We start from the raw sequence: 17728 nt of genomic DNA on the forward strand, positions 1-17728 counted from the left end.
GATCTTTAAACTTTTTTTTTTAAATATATAGAAAATATATATAATATAAATATAATTATCTTAATAAAAAACAAAGAACGACTCAAATACAGCACATTTCCGATTCATTATGCCCCATGTTTTACTGAAACTACTCTACATGTTGCTAAAGTCAAGATGTTTATAAGTTGATCAATCTTGGAGCTTATCTCTTCAGCGACTATTATATTATTTCAGCCGACCATATTACTTATAATTACTAAACCGTTCAGAATCTCTTCGTTCTTTGATCTCTAAATACTGAAATAAAAAAATAGATCCACAAAAGCTCGGTAGAATAAGAAAATTCTGATAGTAAATAATTATTTATATATGTATTTAAAAAACAGTCCACAAAATAGCTGCACGACATTTTGCTTAAGATAAACAGAGAATTGGGTGACTTAAGTTTAGATAAAAGTAGATTGTACGATACGAACATTTAATTGGGAGGAGTACAGACATTCACACACAGGAACAGGCCCGGATTTGGGTTAATAACGATAGACTCCATATGTGATAAGTGATTAGGGGAATAAGAACATAAGCACATAAGCTATAACTAAGAGGAATTGCACGTTGCTGGTCGGGTATAAGCAGCGGGTTACGCCTGCGGTAGGTTCTGGTAGTATGTGGATAGGATGCGCCACGCTTCCGGCTCCATGAAGCCATCCGGCGGACTAGCTCCGGTTTTGGCCAGGGTGCGCATCTTTGTCCCAGAGATGAACTCGAATTCATCCTTGCGTTTTGGCTCGAAGAAGGCCATTCTACTGGAGCTTTTGTCATAGGCAGCTACTCGGAATGGAAGAATCTAAAAAATAAAAATAAGAGATAAAATATATACACGGCTAAGAAGATTTGTTAAGTTGAATTTACCTCCATGCTGTCAAGGCCCTGGGCCATTTTCAGCACCCGGGCTCCGTGTGTGGCATCGTACAAGTTGCCATCTGGATAAGCTTCCTTGTCTGGATGCGGCATGCCCGCCGGGTCACGCCCCACGATGTAGAAGTTGGCACCCGCGTTCATTCGAGCCTTCGCGTGCCACTGAACCTCCGTGGGTCCGGCGTACATCATGGGCGAAGGGAAGATAGCTAGAACAGTATCTTCGCGTCGCAGAACACCAGCGTCAAGGACGGCCTGGTGCTGCTTCATGCGCACATCTAGTGGCACATCATCGTCCTTGGTCCAACCACCCAGAGGATGTAGCAAGAGCACTGGCTGCTTGAAGCCACGATCTAGCAGCTGACGACGAGTGTCCTGCATGAGAAGGGCATGTCCATTGTGGATGGGATTGCGTAACTGAAATGCGAAGATGGCGTCTGCGTTAAGCTCCTTAAACCGGCGCCTCAGCTCGTTGGGGGTCAACCTATACTGATCTAATCCGTCCTCCCAGCGAATTCGCTCGATCACAGCCAAATCACCACCAACGAGATAATCGCCGGACTCGTAGACCTGCTTGGTGTAAGGATGATTTGGATTGGTGGTTCCAAACTGCCGGGCTAGCCGCTCCTCCTTGCGGTGATAGTAGAATTCGGGACGGCGCAGAATTGCCACCGCTTTGCCTTGATATTTGAGTGTCAGCGATGAGGACCCGTCCAAGCGATCCTTGTCAGCCTGACTGGCGCTTAGAACAATGGGCACGGAATGGTTCTCTCGATAGGAACCATCCATGCCGCTTTGGAGTGTATTGAAGTGTAGCGTCTGCAAATATTCGTCCTCACGCATGAATCCGCGTAGTGGATATGCCCAGCCTTCGGCCAGAACCTGAACCCACTGCAGTTCCACAGTGCTGATCTCAATGGCCTGTAGAGACTCGGCCTCATGACGCAAAGCCTCCGTGGCAATGGATTCGCTAGGATAGAGCTCCGGCAATTGGTCCACGTCACGGAGCGATCGTGGAATAATGCCTTCCTGCTCAAGCAGCGTCACTAGCTTCTGTGTGGACTCGCGTACCGTATAGCCGTGGGTATTGACCACTAGTTCCGGCATTTGGGGTCGCTCGTACTCCTGCGTGATGCCAGTGAAACCCTTAATGACACCCTCACGTGCCTTTTTGTAAAGTCCTTTAACATCGCGCGTTTCGCATACGTCCAACGGAGTGTCCACAAATATCTCGTAGAACTTCAGACCCGCGTCCTTGTGGATCTTGCGCGCCATCTCACGATCGTCGGCGAAGGGGGAAACGAAGCTACAGATGGCCACTACTCCGCTGTCGGCGAACAGCTTGGCCACCTCGCCTACCCGCCGAATATTCTCCTCGCGGTCGGCGGGCGTAAATCCCAGGTTCTTGTTAAGTCCGGTGCGGATGTTGTCACCGTCCAGCCCGTAGGCGGGAATGCCACGCGATACCAGATATGCCTCAAGCTCAAAGGCGATCGAGGTTTTTCCAGCGCCACTGAGGCCTGTGAACGAAAGATATTACGTTATGTAATAAATTTGCGATTATATGATTTTCATTCAAAATGTTTTTATAAAAATAATAATTTCAGTTACTAAGAATTACGGCTTAATTAATTATATATTTAATGGGAAACAATGTTGCTAAATTTATTCTCATACCAGTCAGCCAAACAGTGCATCCTCTGAATCCACGGCACAGGCCCAAATTCTTGCCTCGAGTCTCCCTGGTGACATGGTGCTTCTGCTCGGTCACATTCGTTGCTACCTGTAGGCACTGCAAACAGAAATAAGCGGAACAAAAACAAATCGGGTTTAGCTTTCGAAATTATCATAAATTAATATTCATGTCAAGTTGGGATGGCAATGGATGGTTGCCTCGGGGTTCTTGGTGGGTCTTTTCAGCTTTACAGGCGGTCACAAAACCAAAAAGCTGCCGAAACCAATGCCAAAGGCGAGTCATCATCGAAATAGTTCGAGTTGACCCCAGGGCGATATTCGTGCTGAGCTTCAACGTTCAGTTTGTTGACCTTCCGCTGGAGCTTGCTTGTGCAGAATCGCGAATGGAATTCTGCGATATGGGCAAACCCAAGGGTATGGATTCTATCAAAGTGATTTCACACTGGGAGTGCGCATATGTATACTACACGTTACTGTTTCGTTAACCTTTTTTTTACTTGCTCAGATAAGGGTTTATGGATTGGATTGACCTTAAACTAATTTCAATTTCTTTCTGAGCCGCATTTTTTTCATAAAATGAATCAGTTTTAGTATCTTCTTTATTTCTTGCTACAAAATGACTCAGTTTTAGTTTTTAATTTTAATAAAAATCCTATATAAAATTGACAATATTTTTATATAAAATTCTTATCAATCGAGCAATCTTGGTATATGGTTTAGAAGTGGGTCACTGTGCTAGATTGTCATTTAAATGTATGTGCATATTCCTTTTACCGCTGATCTCACTCTCATAAAAAAGCAAACCACCTCTGGTTCACGCTTACTGAACAGGCTAATTTAGATTTAAGTATTTAGTGGCACAGTGATTTCGTTTATATGAACCTCTATCTTTTTTATTATCTATAGCTTTTTATCTCTAGGTATCCATTTATAGAAAAGTGTAATATCTAAGTTATGCACTGGTATATGTATTTTTTTTTTTAGCCGTTTTGGGGCTTACCCTTCTCTTAATATGGGGATAAAATCCAATGGGAGGGTTCGGCATTATAGTTTATATTTGATTTGTTTTCTAAAATTCAATGAAAGTAAATCTATTTTCACTTGGTCTCTTTTGGTTGATCAATTGTTTTACATTGAGTCGCGATAGCGAAGCTGTTTCGATTCAGATTACGTTGAAAACGAGACCACGGATGCGAAATGGTTTTCGTCATAGACACGCGACGAGCGTCGAAAGCGAACTGAAAGTTTTCAATAATATTTATGGTATTATATGGCGCGCTCTGGCCCAAAAAGTACTGGAGAAGGAAACCCAAAGAGAGTGTGAGAAGCTGAGAGATCACTATAAGTTCGTCTTGCCCTGATCTCTCGATCGGTGATCCACGCACGCATCATTTACATTCTCCGGTTCCATATGGTGAAATGTTTGCACAGTCTTTTCAGCGTTTGTTTGATTATTAATCTGGTTTTTTCTTTCTCTTTTAAAACCTTTACTGCTTAGTATTCTCTTTTAATTTTTGGTTCTTATGAGGTCAAAGGTACATTTGACATAATTCCACTATTTCGAAATGCTTAAGTAAGTTGAAGGGCTCTTACAACACATTAAGCCCGTTACTGTACAAAAATGTTAAAAAGTTTAAATATTGACACAAATGTTAGAGCAAGTTATACATACTTAAAAACCACCCTAAAATAGTTAGTAGAGTATATAAATAATACAATCAGAAAAATATATCTGAACATTTTTGTTTATCTGATCTTTTAACCAATTCAAGGAAACAAACCGACATCTTCTACTTGCGGTTAGTATTTTAAAATGCCTCATCCAAATGGCACTTACCGCATCTTCTGGTTTTGCCACACTCGGGAGGCAGCACTTCGGGGAAGCAGCATAGCCAGTGTTATTGTTATTATTATTGTTATAGTGGCCAAGTGAATTGGCACATCGGGTAAACATTTTTCCACAAAACGAAACGAACTCTTGGCAGGTAAAAAGAAAGAAAGCGGCAGTCGAACAATGTACTCTTTGATAATTAAACAAGTGAGAGTTTTCACAGACAGTTGAAACCACAGTCAACCGCTAAAAACGATGAACTTTCTCGCCGAAGCTCGAAACTGCAACTGAAATTCCACGGACTGCAACCGAGAAGAAAACCAGGCAGCTACGTTGGCACTTGGCAGAGATCTACGGAGTGGAGTCGTACGTATGATATGGCACTGGTGGTCCACATGGGGGAACATGTTTATGGAGGTGCTTAGCTAATAAACCCCTCTTAGTGAGACTGAAATTTGCCTCGTTTTTATTGCAGACAAACAGTCGTTTAAACAGCTAAGTACATACCACTTTGATGTATGCGTAAATAATATATTTTGGGACTTAACTTAAATCAATAATAGTCTTCACAACAGTGAAAATAGGCCAGAATTTTATCAACAAAAACTTTTATTTTGTTAAACTTATGTTTCCCTCTAAACTTCTCTAATTCTTTAGAAATAGCAAATTAGCTGTTGTCATTTATCTATTTAAATTGGAAAAGTCCTTGAATTAGGTAATCACTAATAATGGTTAAAGTAATATTCATTAGGCAATGACAATTCAAAATAATAGCCATTAAAGCCTAATGTTGCAAATTACTAGGTTTAATAGGAAGTTAGAAAGTTGTTTGAAACCATAAACAAAATGCCAATACATGACAAAATGGCAATTTTAAGGGAAAATTAATTTTCAATTTTAATAAATTCGAAAATAATTATTGTTTTTTATAATTATAAGGTAGTAATATTTTTTCTCGGTGTCGATCTGCCTACGAAATATGATTAGCAAATATAAAAACAATGTCACGGAAAGAAGATACAACCATAAGTTATCACTGTGGTCATTCAACCTGCAAGTGTTGTGATGCCGGGTTGTTGACCAAGTTTTCAACTACTTTTGGCCAGCTTGAGCCCAAGTCTTCAACTTGACTTGTTTACTGGTACCACTTTAGTTGGCTCGGAAGACTTTCTTTCTAATTTGAACCTGTTTTAGTCAAAAGCAATAACATTTGCTGTGGTAACCAGTTGTTATAAAGGAAATAGTTGCATATTGCATAAGGCATTTGAAGAGTAGTTAATAATTTTAAAAGCTTTAAAGATTATTCGTGATTGCGAATGGAGACTTTCGTTTTGGGAATACAATAAAAAAGATTATCTTTTTCTTTTAATACTACTGTGAATTCCTAACCTATCTCAAAATTACAAAAAGTACGTTTAAATAAAAGCTTATTTTTAATCATATTATATTTTTGAGACTACTAGAAATGAAGCTTTTTAATTAGATCAATGCAAAGGTCTGCGTTTTTATTGGCATGTGTCGAAATGTTTTTGTTGAATCAACAATCAGTGAAGACAATATTTGCATACTTTGCACTTCAAAAATACAATGTGTAGGGAAAATAATCTTTTAAATTGATATTCATTGCGCCTTATCAATACTTCCCGGAATACATTATAACGTTTGCCTCTTAGATGCTTTTTGGTAGTGAAGTGCGAATTAAAATTGGGTTAGGAAACCAAAGTCATAGAGTGAGATAAGATTGGGACGGAAATTTCAGCATTACGTGTCTTCCGCTCCATATGGAAAAACATCATTGCATTAAGTAAAAGTGAAAAACGTAAACAATGAGTTTGGGGCATTGGAGATTGGGATGGGATCTGGATTAATTGTCAAAGAACCAAAGGCTGTTTAAATAAAATAATAAATAAAGACACATTTCACAGCTGCAACCATACTCTTTTTGGATCACTTGTTCAAATAAAGTTAGAAAAAAATTAATTTCTTTGCGGCCAGGGCCACATATCGAATAGTTACCGTTTTCTGGCGCTTTTTACTGCTCTCCGGCACCTCGCTCATTTTTTGACTGGAATCAATCTATGATGTGACCCACTAAAAGAACACGTCCTCTTGCCGAGCACTTGCAAACAATACTGTGAAAAGTAGCACTTTGAATCGAGATTCAACCCAATCGATGAATGAAATGTTCCACGGACGCGTTTTGAAGCTGTTTTTTCAGTCCTGAAAACTATGATTCTCTCTCGGGAGCAGAACTATTGCACTTATTTGTTTAAAACTTAGTTCTAATTATACCAAACTTTGGTAACCAAATGTTTAAAATATGCCACCGAAAAATGTATTATTTCTAATTCACATCCATATACAAACACCCACGCACACCAGCGCAGCAAACAGCTGATTAGAGATGGGAAAACATTCGATATTAAGCGATGAGGAAACATAGAGCTTTTGTTTTAAATTAAAACTTTTTCATTTTTTCATTTGAATTTTAAATAATGATTCATACAAAAAATATTTACAGTTACTTTTCTACTTTTTCGAAGAAAATATTTTGATTAGGTTATTCTTCAATTCTTTTTAAAGAATTGTAATTGACCGTAATTAGTCCAACAGGCAAATAAAACGGATATTTAAAGGATATTAAATTTATTAAAAAATACAATTTATATATTGTTTGTGTTTACATTAATATACGTTCACTTGCCATTTTAAACCCGAAATGAACGCATTTATATATTCATAATTCATATAGTCCAGATTTTATTTAAAGTTTGTTTTGAATGTACGTTTATTGCAAATACATCTGATAAATAAATGATTAGGACTAGGCTTACGATTAAGGAGTGTCTACGATCTAATACGGTGGCGGTTGGTACTGTTGTTGTTGGCCCATCATATTTTGCCGCTGGAGCTGAGCAACCAGGTTCGGCGTTTGTTGCTGGTTCATGCTCTGCTGCTGCGGCACCATTCCGCCACCCCCTCCTCCACCAACTGCTCCACCCGCCTGCTGCGGCCCGGATCCCATACCCCCGCCGGCGCCACCACCCATACCCTGCATCTGCATCATTTGCTGGTGCCTCAGCTGCTGTTGTTGTTGCTGCTGCTGCTGGAACTGCTGTTGTGTGTTTAAGACACCCGGTTTGCCGCCACCCGCCGACTGCTGACGAGCGTACGGAGGCACCTGACCGACCACACCGCCTGGACCCGGACCCATCATATTGGACATAGTTACGTTGGGTGCCTGATTCATGTACTGGTTTCGATTTCCAGCCATCATTCCTCCGGGAACAACGCGTTGCTGCTGCTGTTGTTGCTGTTGCTGCTGCTGGGCAGCTGCTGCGACCGCCATAAAGTCTGGATTGTTGCGATTCGCCTGCTGCATCTGGGGATTGAAGTTGCCCATCATGTTGGCCTGCTGCTGTTGCTGCTGATTGGGCGCCATGCCCACGCCCACTCCAACACCAGCTCCGCCGCCTTGTTGCTGCATTCCCTGTTGCTGTTGTTGTTGTTGCTGCTGATACTGATTCTGGAAGTTTTGGAACTGCACCTGCTGCTGCGGCTGTTGCTGCGGTTGCTGTTGCATCATACCCTGCTGAGGCATGCCTCCCATGCCCATGTTGGGATTGTTGCCAGCTCCACCAACACCCACACCAACTCCTACTCCCACACCGTTGCCTCCCTGTGATCCAGCGGACTGCATCATTTGGTTGGCATTCGGATTTACCATGCCGACCATATTCTGTGGCATCTGCTGCTGCATCATTGGATTCTGGGGCATGCCCTGGCCGCCCATATTCATTTGATTCATCTGGTTGGGCGCCATGCCAGGCCGCAGATTGCCGCCGCGCATGAATTGTTGTTGCTGCTGCTGATTGGGATTCATCTGTTGTTGCTGGGCATTCTGCTGCTGCTGTTGCATTGCGTTGAAAGCGGCCACTGACTGGGGATTCTGTTGTGGATTCATTTGCTGCTGCCGCATCTGGTTGGGATTCATCTGCTGTTGAGGACCAGGTTGCTGCTGCGAGGGATTCGGTTGCTGTTGCATAGGATTGAAGCCACCACCAGGTCCCTGTCGCTGTCGGAGCATCTGAGACAGAGCTTGTTTCGAGTTGGCATTCAGCGCCGGCCGTTCGATGCGATTTGCTATAATGATAATTAACAAGGATTTTGAAACTTGGTTCGCCTCAAACCGTTAAAATCCGACTTACATTGCATACTTTGCTGATGAGGAGCGTATTGATTGTGGTACGGCTGTGGCGGTTGCTGCTGTTGCGGTGCATTGTGCCACTGTTGCTGTTGACCAGGCATACCCTGCGGTCCTGATCCGCCTCCTCCCGGTCCTTGCTGCATAAAGTTCATCTGCGGATTCTGCTGCCCATTTCCGCCGCCCACATTCAACTGCTGTTGCAGCGGATTGTTGCTCATTTGCTGCATTTGCTGCTGTTGCTGCATCATGGCGTTCTGCTGCATCATGTTGTTCGGATTGGGTGCAAACTGCTGCATGTTCATCTGTGGAAGAGATTAGATTAAATTCGAAGGAATTTAAAAAAATAGTTAAGCACCGAAAAAGGTTAAAAAAATTTGGATTATAATTATAAAATTTTTGAATTTTTGTGTCATTATTTTGATTGCTGTTGGTTGCTTAGTTTTTGGTTATACAAACTTAGTAAAGAAAATTATAAAAAACAGATTCGCTTCTCATAAAGGGCAGTTGTATTTAATATCCTTATCTTACCGGCATGTTCATTGGCATCTGACCCATGGGATTGGGCTGCATCTGTTGCTGTTGCATGTGTTGCTGTTGTTGCTGTTGCTGCTGCTGCTGCATTTGCTGTTGCTGGATATTTTGAGGCTGTTGCGGCTGTGGAGCGAGCTGGGGCTGCTGTTGCTGAGTATTAACCACAGGAGGTGTTTTCGGGTTCTTCGCCTTACGTTTCCGCGTCGTCGTTCCTTTACCGCGCCCTCTTCCTGTGCCACCCGCTCCAGCACTGGGCGACTGATCCACCGACGAGGGAGTGTCCGCCTTCATTTCATCCTTCTGTGAAGTAAAAGTAATCCGCTTTAGGAATCAGCAAAAAAAATATCAATAGATAGAACTTACATGGCAAATCTTCTCAGGCACGGGCTCAATGTCTTCTGGTGGTAGAGGCAATGGTTCATAATAATAGCTACTGGGCTTGACCAGACTGTGCGTGTGATATTTCAGATTTCGATGAGCTTCCTCGTACGTAAGGGGCTTTCGCTCCAGCTTTACTGCTCCGAACCACACCCACGAAAGAGGAGCCGGGTTTTTGTGGCCCTCCAAAATATCCCAAACACTGATCCGCTGCTTGTCTGAAATGCGCAGTTGTTTCTTGTCCTTGGTGTCCATTCCAGCGTGTTCACAAGCAATCACCTAACGGATAAAATGCCCATTGGTTTTCAAATGTATCCAATGGTAAGTCAACAACTTACCTCGGTGGGCTGCTTGTAGAGCGGAAGAAGTTGTCGGATGACCCGAATGGAAGCGTTGTTCTTCTCTCCAATTTCCTTCTTAAGTTTTTTCATCAGATTCATATAGTGTCGCTCGTCATCAGAGACTAGCGTCGAATGCACCAAAGTGGCCAGCATGTCCACCACGGTTGTGAAGAGCTCGCGATTGCAGCTGAGGTCCACAACGCCCTGGCAAACAAGTTGAGCTAGAAGAATGGCCCAATCTGTGGTGGGAGTGCTGTTTTTTTGGATAGCCTCAAACATTCCGCCCACTAACGAAAATCGCAACTGCAAAGCGTCAAGAATCTCCTCGCGTGCTTGCGGCTCATCAATACCACCAATTGTGTCCAACTAAAAAGGAAAATATTAATAACAGCTCTCAAGGCAAAATAATTAATTAAGCACTCACCTCAGCAAAGGATTGCAGACATTGCGAAAGCTGGGAATAGAGGGAAACCAATAAATTCTCTTTATACTCATCCTGGCCTTTCAGACAAGTCAAGATGAGACCCAGGAATGGTTGGTAATTAAGCGGCATCTTCTTGTTGCGTGCGGCCATACCTCCGAGACCATAACTATTGCTACTGTGGCAACTGTTGCTCTTCTCGCGCTCATCACCGCTACCTGAACTATTGCAATCAGATTTGGATACCTTCGAGAAATAGTTCATGCTCTCGAGAACTTGTCCAGCAACTCGCAGAATCCTACCCTGAACTGCCGGCGTAAGTTTGGCTATGAGTGGTGCTACCAGCCAGGTTGACGGTTTAGGCTTGTGTGTTGCCTTCAGAGCACCGGGTAGAACAACTTCCTCCATGTGAAAGACATCGATGGCCGCGCGTGCTACCGTGTCAAGCCACACATTCAACTCCGCATTATTGCTGAGCGATTGGCGGTACATAAGCTGCAGGTCCAGCCAGGAGATTCGTAGTGTCCATTGACCCAGATTCTCTAGAATTCTAACAATCATCGAACGTTGGTCTAGCTCGGATATTATGTTAAATTCAGCCTCCGGATAGCAGATCATGTGCAAAACTCGCTGTGCCTGTTTGGCGGTCAGCATTTCGTCGATTATCATGTCACACAACTGCTCTGCATTCTTAAGGCACCTCTCCAGGACGTGCTCCTGAGCGCAGATCTGCTTAAGCACCGCTTGGGCGAACTCCAGTAGTGATATCTGCTCCATTCCGCCGACCGACGGCTGTTGCAAAGCTTCCGGTTCGCTTGTTAAACTGCTGCCCAACTGCAGATCGCTGGTTCCCAGAATCTGACTGAGATCGGCGGGTCGTTGTTCGTTGCTTTTCGGCGTGCTACCTGGATGAACGGGGGTATTAAACCCACTCCGCTTACCACTTCCAAAAGCACCACCCAATCCACCGGAGGAGGAGCCGCTGCCAGCAGCCAATGGAGTCTTAAGCGCCGCATTGTCCACCACAATGAGAATTGCCTTGAGGACGGCCAGCACTGCAGCAATGGGTATTGTTTTGTGGGCTCCCACAAGTAGGTGACGATCGCAGCTCAGTCGGATGCTAAAGTCGTTACCTACGGCATGTAGGGGATTCGGAGACGTGCTCACTGAGTACATTCCCGGTTGTGGGATCTCCAAGGTTTTGAATAGTTTTAGCACCAGGTGACACGTAAGACGTGCACCAGCCTCAGCGTCCACGCTCAATTCGGCACCACCAGCGCTAACAGATCGGGCCAACGTGGGCAAGGCAAACTTACTTACAAAGTCCGCTAGGGAGAAGCAATGCCTGGCCACCAGGATACAGACGAACACGGCAAGGGCGTTATGCGTCTTGCCCTGGCCGATGTCAACTTGTCCGCCAAGGTGTGGATACCGCGGACTCTTACTGCCGCTACACAGGCTTTGTAGAGCGTAAATCCACTCCTCGGACAATACGTTGCAACTGGCAGTCAGTTCAGCACATGCAAGAGCAACATCGTTTAGTCGCTCGTTGTCCGTCTCTCGGCATACAGCAATTAAAGCGTTAGACACGAAGCTGTACACATTTGCAGGAGATTCGTGTAGAGTTCCCAGCCAATGGGGATCCAGTTTACCACCGCGCCGAGGAGCCATAAAGAGCTCCTGCAGCAACTGAGGATTATAACCCTGTGGAGGTATGCTAAAAAGGGAATTTCTAATAACTGAGAGGAGAAATTACTATGTAAACTCACCCAAGCTGCTCTGGGGTATTAAAAATGTCCTTAAAACGTTTGATGCACTGGAGTTGCTGATAGTACTCCGTGGACTGTTCCTTGCCCTGAAGCAAAACGCAAGACTCGTGTAGGTCGCTAAGGTAAGCGATAATGCAACGCTCTGCCGAAGAACACTCGCTCGGATTTGATACATGACGGATGGTGCGACAGACTCCCTCAAAAACCGACAACGTCTGCTCCGGCGAAAGAAGCAGACAACTATGATAGCGCCGCAGGATACTTACAATGTATAGGGCCAGCGAGGTGGTGTAGCTTCGAACCAGATTTGATTTCTTCAGTTGCAACTGGTGCTCCACTTCAGGTAACTCCTTCAACAGGCTATCACACAGTTCCAGCAAGCTGTAGATATTGAGTGCTAGCTCCATAAGATCAAACAAAAATGCGACGTGCTCTTGCACCGGAAGATAGTTGTTGTTTCCCAAGGCAAATCCGTTCAGTTGCTCCAGGACATTGGCCGCACATTGAGCGGTGACCACGTGCTGGTCGAAGTAAGCCATTTGTTGGCACTTGGACGTGGTAGCCTCGAAATTGAACTCATTGCGCGAATGCTTTTTCACATGGCCGGCAGCTGCTACATCGATGCTAAACTTTTTAGTGAAGAGCTTGCCAATCTCCTTGGACATCTTCTTAACAGCATGCTTTTTCTCATCCCGCTCTTTGCCAACTCCAAAAAGGAGGATGTAGCGCTGATTGCTTTCGCTACTGTAGCTACTCATGCTGGGATCGTCTTGTGGAATGGGAAAGTGCTTGGTGTAAACGTAGTGCCGTGATATACTTCCACCAGTGCCGGTTTCACCATCCCCTGGGGGACCGATTTTAGGACTATCAGGAGCCTCGTGCTGTTGTCCCTTCTCTTTAATATTCTGCACCAGTTTGTCTAGGTCGTCGTCCACATTCGAATCGTCGAAATCGTTGTGCTTAAAATCAAGTCCTCCGCCGAAACCGTCATCATCAAATCCGTGCGTTGTTGTCGGTGGTGGAGCTGGAGGTGGGGGCGATGTTTTCGTGGCCGTTGTTCCCGATTTGATCACCAGCACAGACTCAAGTAGTAAATCTCCACGCGAAATTAGCGTGTGCATGTAGGCGTTGTGCGAAAAAACATCATGCCGAATCAAGGCACTGAATAGCTGTACAAGATTGGTGAACTCAGTTCGTTGCTGGGCGCTGCTCACATGCTCATCCAAAACGGGAGCGTCATGGTCGAGGAAATGCATCAACACGTGCTGAAACACAGGCAGGCCATCGATTAAGCCGGCGCCTGATGCCAGCGAGTCCTTATCACTGGAATGTTGGTCTGCTGGCGTACTAGTCACATCGATCTGACGCTTGTCAAGTAGAATGGCCACAACCATAGCCCTGTGCTCGCCCCAACGCTGCCCGGACACAGCCCATTCGCACAGAATGCGCACCGTGTCCTTATCTTGCTTCGGTTCGTAGGCTGGACGTGGTTCAATCTGATCCTCTTCCCGCCGACGACTAGCGCTTGGACTGGGAAATATATGGGCGTACAGAGTGTCGATGCTGTTATTGTGTTCCATACGATCAAAGCAGTGCGTGTCCAGGTGGTCCAGCGTGGCCAGCACACTGGTGTATTGATTCTTGCCAGCACTTAACCATTTTGCGGCGAACCAGCGCTGCTCTGCGTGCTGAGTGCGCAGCACGATGTCCGATTCAGCAGCTCTCAATTGACGCCGGATCTCCTGATTAGTTCGAGGACATCGCGTAGGCATCGGCAGTACAGAGGGTGCTAGCGGAAGGTGGTCCAGGGGACTACCCAATAGAGAGGATGGTGCTCGGTGAGCTGCTATACCGCTCCAGACCAGTGCTGTAGGACACTCGATGGTAATGATCTGCAGGATCGTGCTCAAATATAGCACTATATCCCTGTGATGGGGACAACTCATTTGCTCCTGCAGCGCAAGCTCGTAGGGATCCTGTTGCAACTTTGGCTCGTCCAGCTCCTTGATGGCCTGTTGTTCCACCAAAGTATTGAGCAGTTGAGCAAGTTTCTTTGACACTATATAGGCCATCTTTCGGCAGAGACGCTCCGACTGGACAAAGTCGTGCATATACTGAAGGGCAAAGCTAAGTACTAGTTTTTTTAGCGGCTCGTCGAAGCTCGCTTGGGTGCGCATTTTGTCCAATAAGTCGAGGATCCAATTAAGAAATTCTTGTCGATCTAGCAGGGACTCCTCGTACATATACTTGCTTAGTTGATGACAGTATTTCCAATATTTCAGGGCATTACGACTGTCTTCGAACTGGCTGCCAATCCCGGAAATTGTAGAGCCCGGTGGCACTGTAGCTCCGGCGCCAGCGACGCCTCCAACAACTGCAGATCCGGGCCCACCGCCAACTCCTCCAAGACTTCCCGTATTCGGCAAGACGCTACCAGAACCCACTCCTCCGCCAGGTGCTCCTTGTTGGCCATTAGCTGGACTGTGAATAGGAGGCAAAGGACTGGCCATGCTGGGCACTGGAATAACGTTTGTTGGAGCACTGCCTGCGACGGAATTAATAGTGCCGGGGGCTGAGGTACCATTGGACCCAGTTCCGTTTCCGGAGGCAGTCAGGCTTCCAACAGTGCTGCCATTTGAAGAGGACTTTTCGTGGCCTAAGACAAAAGAGATGTGTTAATGAATGCAGATAAAAGATAAGTTTAAAAGACCAAACTAACTCTGCTGATAGTACTCCTGCAGCTTGGGTAGCAGTTCCTTCATGAATTTGATCATGTTGCTTGTCCAATCAGCGGCAGGGTCATAGATACTGCGCTTTTTGTTTTTGGATTCGGTGAAGCTGAGCGTGTAGGCGGCGCTGAGCTTGATAAACCATGTGGCGCGCTGCATGTTCACCTGGTTCTCGCACAATGTAATGAAGATTTCCTCCTTTTTGTTAAACGAAGGTGCTCGTTTGGCCAAACTAAGTAGAGGTTTATTTCCAGCGAGATCCTTGAACCAGGCGTCGACTGTGCACTTTCGTCGCGGTGATACGGGCCAAAAGTTATCCTTGCAGTTGATCTGCTGCTTTTTGCGCCCTGTGTCTGGGAGGGTCATAAGCTCCTCCTTCTTGGCCAAAACGCCGTTGAAGAAGGTGCTTACCTTGCTAGCATTCACATTCGAATTGTGGGCTGTCCCAAATTCATCAGACAGAGGCGGCGTCGTTGTGAAGCCGTGCTTCACATTCGTGGGCGTCAACTCGTCCTCCCGCTGTTTCGCGTCCTGCGGATAAATATCCGGCGGACCCAGACGGGTGCGCTTCAGCGGACGCTTCTCCTGCAACATGGACAGCATCTTTGCAGCCCTTTAGTTGCGTTTTTCTCAAAAATTGTAAGCGAATTTTCTTTTTAGTGTTACCATTCGGCGAATTTATATTTTTTCCTGACTTGTGAAATTCGTAAACAATCCTAATCCAATCAGTGTTACCAGATGAAAAAATATTTTACGTTAAACTAGAAGACAAACTATCGATACCGGCATTGTTGTTGAATCAGCTTACATGACAAGAGACTGACCAGTACAAATTGCATGGAAGTCAGCTGACGGTAATTAAAATAAAAAAATAATAAATTATTTAGTTCATATGAACACCCAAGTTAAGTAAATTAACCAATATTATCAGATGATACCAATGATTAAAGAATCCAAAAAGATTATCCAAACTAACCAATATTAATTAATATTTTTCAGGTGTAATAAAGACTGTTATATGGTTTATATTGTTCAATTGGCACCTACAATGTAATCTGAGTACATAAAAAACACAAATTTTATTATTATATCATATGTTTAATTTATTTAGTGAAAAAATTGAATACATTGTAGTGCAATAACAAAAGAATATCACTCAAAGTGATAGGATCACGAATAAAGCTGTATATAAAGATGTATTAATTTAGGTTGGATTTTTGGTAATGTCAAAAGAAAGTCGGACAAACAAAGCCTCATACAGTTTGGCGGTCGAATTCAGGCTCGTCTGCATATAAATGTTCGCCGCTGGTCATTCCCTCGCTGCACTCGAAGTGAAGGCAGAGCATATTGAGTGGAAAGTCATTTGACAGCTTTAAACAAAGCGCAAGGCGTCACATTAAACAAAGGACTTTTGTACACGCATTTGATTACTTACCCGTTCCATGATGTCATGTCTGATGTCCGTGGCAGCAGTAAAAAGCTGCAGAGGTTGTTGAACTGTGCGTCTGGATAAACTGCTCAGGGTGTCCAGGACGAAGGCGTCTGTGATGCCAAGGCAATAGCAAATGTTTAGATAACGCAGCCGGTCATTGTTGGCCACTAGAAGGGAGAGCTGTGTTTCCCCGATTTCCCGAGCGGCCTGCAGGGAAAGGCACTCTAGCTGTCTTAATTCTGACAAGTGGCGAACACATTGATCATCCCGAGGCTTGCAAACCAGCCATCGGAGTGCCTTCAAAACACTGATGTACTGGGCCTGTTCTTCGTCAATCCAGCGCTTACGGTGCAGGATTAGGTACTCCAGCTTAGTTGAGCTTTTGGCCAGTGCTTTGAAAAGGCGGGTCTTTAAGTCCTCCGGGCAGTATATTTGCAGGTACTTTAGGTTCGCAAACTGAGGCAGGACTAACAGATCGGCCTCGCAGTCGTTGAACGTTAGTTTTTCTAACTGTCGGCAGTTAGTAGCCAGCATCCTAAGATTACTGGTGATTAGAAAGCGTTTGGCGTTACGCAGCTGTAGGCAACGTAACTTTCTCATTGGTTTTACGATTGTTGCGAATTCCGAGGCAGTAACCTCGTCGTATAGGCCCAGTTCCAACATCTCACTAAAGTGTCGCACTTCTTGTACTGCCAGGTTGAATGTGAAAATGAATGGAGATCTTTAGATCAAATTAAAAATGGTCAATTCTACTTACATTCCCTACGGTCGAAGCTCTCCAAGCTCAGACTGATGACTCGCGGCAAGTGAATTCTTATAGCCTTTATTAGGTCCTTGCTGGTGCTTTTATAATTGCGCACGTGCACCTTCTCCAGTGTACTCATTCTTAGCAAAAACGGCTGGGCCCGGGCTACTGTTGCATTATATATAGAAATTCCCTCCAGTCGGTAGCAGTGCCTGCTGATCAGGGGGAGCAATTGCAGTGGATGATCATCGTCAAAGTGGGACTCCAAAGTACGAACACGCCCGCCACACAGCCACAAAAAGGTATGCCAGTCCTCAAGAGTCCTCAAATTCATATCCTTGTCAATAACTTTCTGAAAATGGTAGCGGTGAAGGAACAGGAAGGCGTCCCTAAACACGCGACAGCATCGGGCAAGGTGCAACTGGTCCTCCAAGCTAAGAAGCTTGAAAATGTACAAAATGGAACTGGGTTCCAAATCCAGGATACTGGTAATGCGGGCCATTATTAGCTGACTTTGGTCATTGTCTGGAGAGGTCACAGGCACCAATTGACCAAATTAATAAATGTAGTTGGTTGATTATCGCTCAACATTGAAAAATCACCGACAAGTCGGTAAGCTCTATTTATTTACTAATTGGGTAGCTGTGTTGTCAAATTTTAAGAAAAAACATTTTTAGCGGGAAAAAAGATAGCTAAATCCACGAAATTTTATATAGGATGCTTTTAATCACAGATAACTAAGATAAATA

The 17728-nt window shown here is 44.6% G+C and overlaps 3 protein-coding genes and 1 long non-coding RNA gene across 6 annotated transcripts; 1 reads left to right on the top strand and 3 right to left on the bottom strand.

The window, feature by feature from the left end:
* Positions 1–338: 338 nt before the first annotated feature.
* Positions 339–6796, bottom strand: LOC108108098 (bifunctional 3'-phosphoadenosine 5'-phosphosulfate synthase). Of its 3 annotated transcripts, none has more exons than XM_017215997.2 (4): positions 6443–6796; positions 2578–2692; positions 895–2420; positions 339–829 (listed from the first exon to the last, which is right to left on the bottom strand). In XM_017215997.2, exons 1-4 carry the CDS (start codon positions 6482–6484, stop codon positions 623–625), a joined length of 1890 nt encoding a protein of 629 aa, XP_017071486.1. In that variant the 5' UTR covers positions 6485–6796; the 3' UTR covers positions 339–622. The 3 variants fall into 3 exon arrangements, with proteins under 3 accessions (XP_017071486.1, XP_017071484.1, XP_017071485.1); XM_017215995.2 differs by lacking the exon at positions 6443–6796 and adding an exon at positions 4433–4747; XM_017215996.2 differs by lacking the exon at positions 6443–6796 and adding an exon at positions 3596–3840.
* Positions 6797–7196: 400 nt separating this feature from the next.
* LOC108108048 (mediator of RNA polymerase II transcription subunit 12) lies at positions 7197–15505 on the bottom strand. The gene is made up of 8 exons (XM_017215922.2): positions 14793–15505; positions 12074–14729; positions 10308–12021; positions 9881–10249; positions 9528–9821; positions 9162–9464; positions 8635–8935; positions 7197–8569 (listed from the first exon to the last, which is right to left on the bottom strand). The coding sequence occupies exons 1-8, from the start codon at positions 15403–15405 to the stop codon at positions 7281–7283; spliced, it is 7539 nt and encodes a 2512-aa protein (XP_017071411.1). The 5' UTR covers positions 15406–15505; the 3' UTR covers positions 7197–7280.
* A 110-nt stretch (positions 15506–15615) lies between these two features.
* On the top strand, positions 15616–16001 carry LOC108108243. The gene is made up of 2 exons (XR_001772468.1): positions 15616–15656; positions 15802–16001. It is a non-coding gene; the product is annotated as an uncharacterized LOC108108243 (long non-coding RNA).
* On the bottom strand, positions 15880–17619 carry LOC108108242. The gene is made up of 3 exons (XM_017216212.1): positions 16992–17619; positions 16238–16923; positions 15880–16172 (listed from the first exon to the last, which is right to left on the bottom strand). The coding sequence occupies exons 1-3, from the start codon at positions 17479–17481 to the stop codon at positions 16056–16058; spliced, it is 1293 nt and encodes a 430-aa protein (XP_017071701.1). The 5' UTR covers positions 17482–17619; the 3' UTR covers positions 15880–16055.
* Between the last annotated feature and the right edge of the window lie 109 nt (positions 17620–17728).

This window comes from Drosophila eugracilis, unplaced genomic scaffold (genome assembly GCF_018153835.1).
Source record: "Drosophila eugracilis isolate 14026-0451.02 unplaced genomic scaffold, ASM1815383v1 contig_2088, whole genome shotgun sequence".
In the NCBI taxonomy this organism is placed as follows: domain Eukaryota; kingdom Metazoa; phylum Arthropoda; class Insecta; order Diptera; family Drosophilidae; genus Drosophila; species Drosophila eugracilis.

Bases quoted from the DNA above. Each gene is read 5' to 3' on its own strand.
- LOC108108098 (XM_017215995.2), bottom strand. From the start codon at position 4,549: ATGTTTACCCGATGTGCCAATTCACTTGGCCACTATAACAATAATAAT. The intron at 2,693-4,432 runs GTAAGTGCCATT...TTCTGTTTGCAG, and splicing joins TGGCAAAACCAGAAGATGCG to TGCCTACAGGTAGCAACGAA. The intron at 830-894 runs GTAAATTCAACT...TTTATTTTTTAG, and splicing joins AGGGCCTTGACAGCATGGAG to ATTCTTCCATTCCGAGTAGC.
- LOC108108048 (XM_017215922.2), bottom strand. From the start codon at position 15,405: ATGCTGTCCATGTTGCAGGAGAAGCGTCCGCTGAAGCGCACCCGTCTG. The intron at 9,465-9,527 runs GTAAGTTCTATC...TTTACTTCACAG, and splicing joins TGCCTGAGAAGATTTGCCAT to AAGGATGAAATGAAGGCGGA. The intron at 8,570-8,634 runs GTAAGTCGGATT...TTATCATTATAG, and splicing joins TCATCAGCAAAGTATGCAAT to CAAATCGCATCGAACGGCCG.
- LOC108108242 (XM_017216212.1), bottom strand. From the start codon at position 17,481: ATGGCCCGCATTACCAGTATCCTGGATTTGGAACCCAGTTCCATTTTG. The intron at 16,924-16,991 runs GTAAGTAGAATT...TCAACCTGGCAG, and splicing joins GAGCTTCGACCGTAGGGAAT to TACAAGAAGTGCGACACTTT. The intron at 16,173-16,237 runs GTAAGTAATCAA...CTTTGTTTAAAG, and splicing joins GACATGACATCATGGAACGG to CTGTCAAATGACTTTCCACT.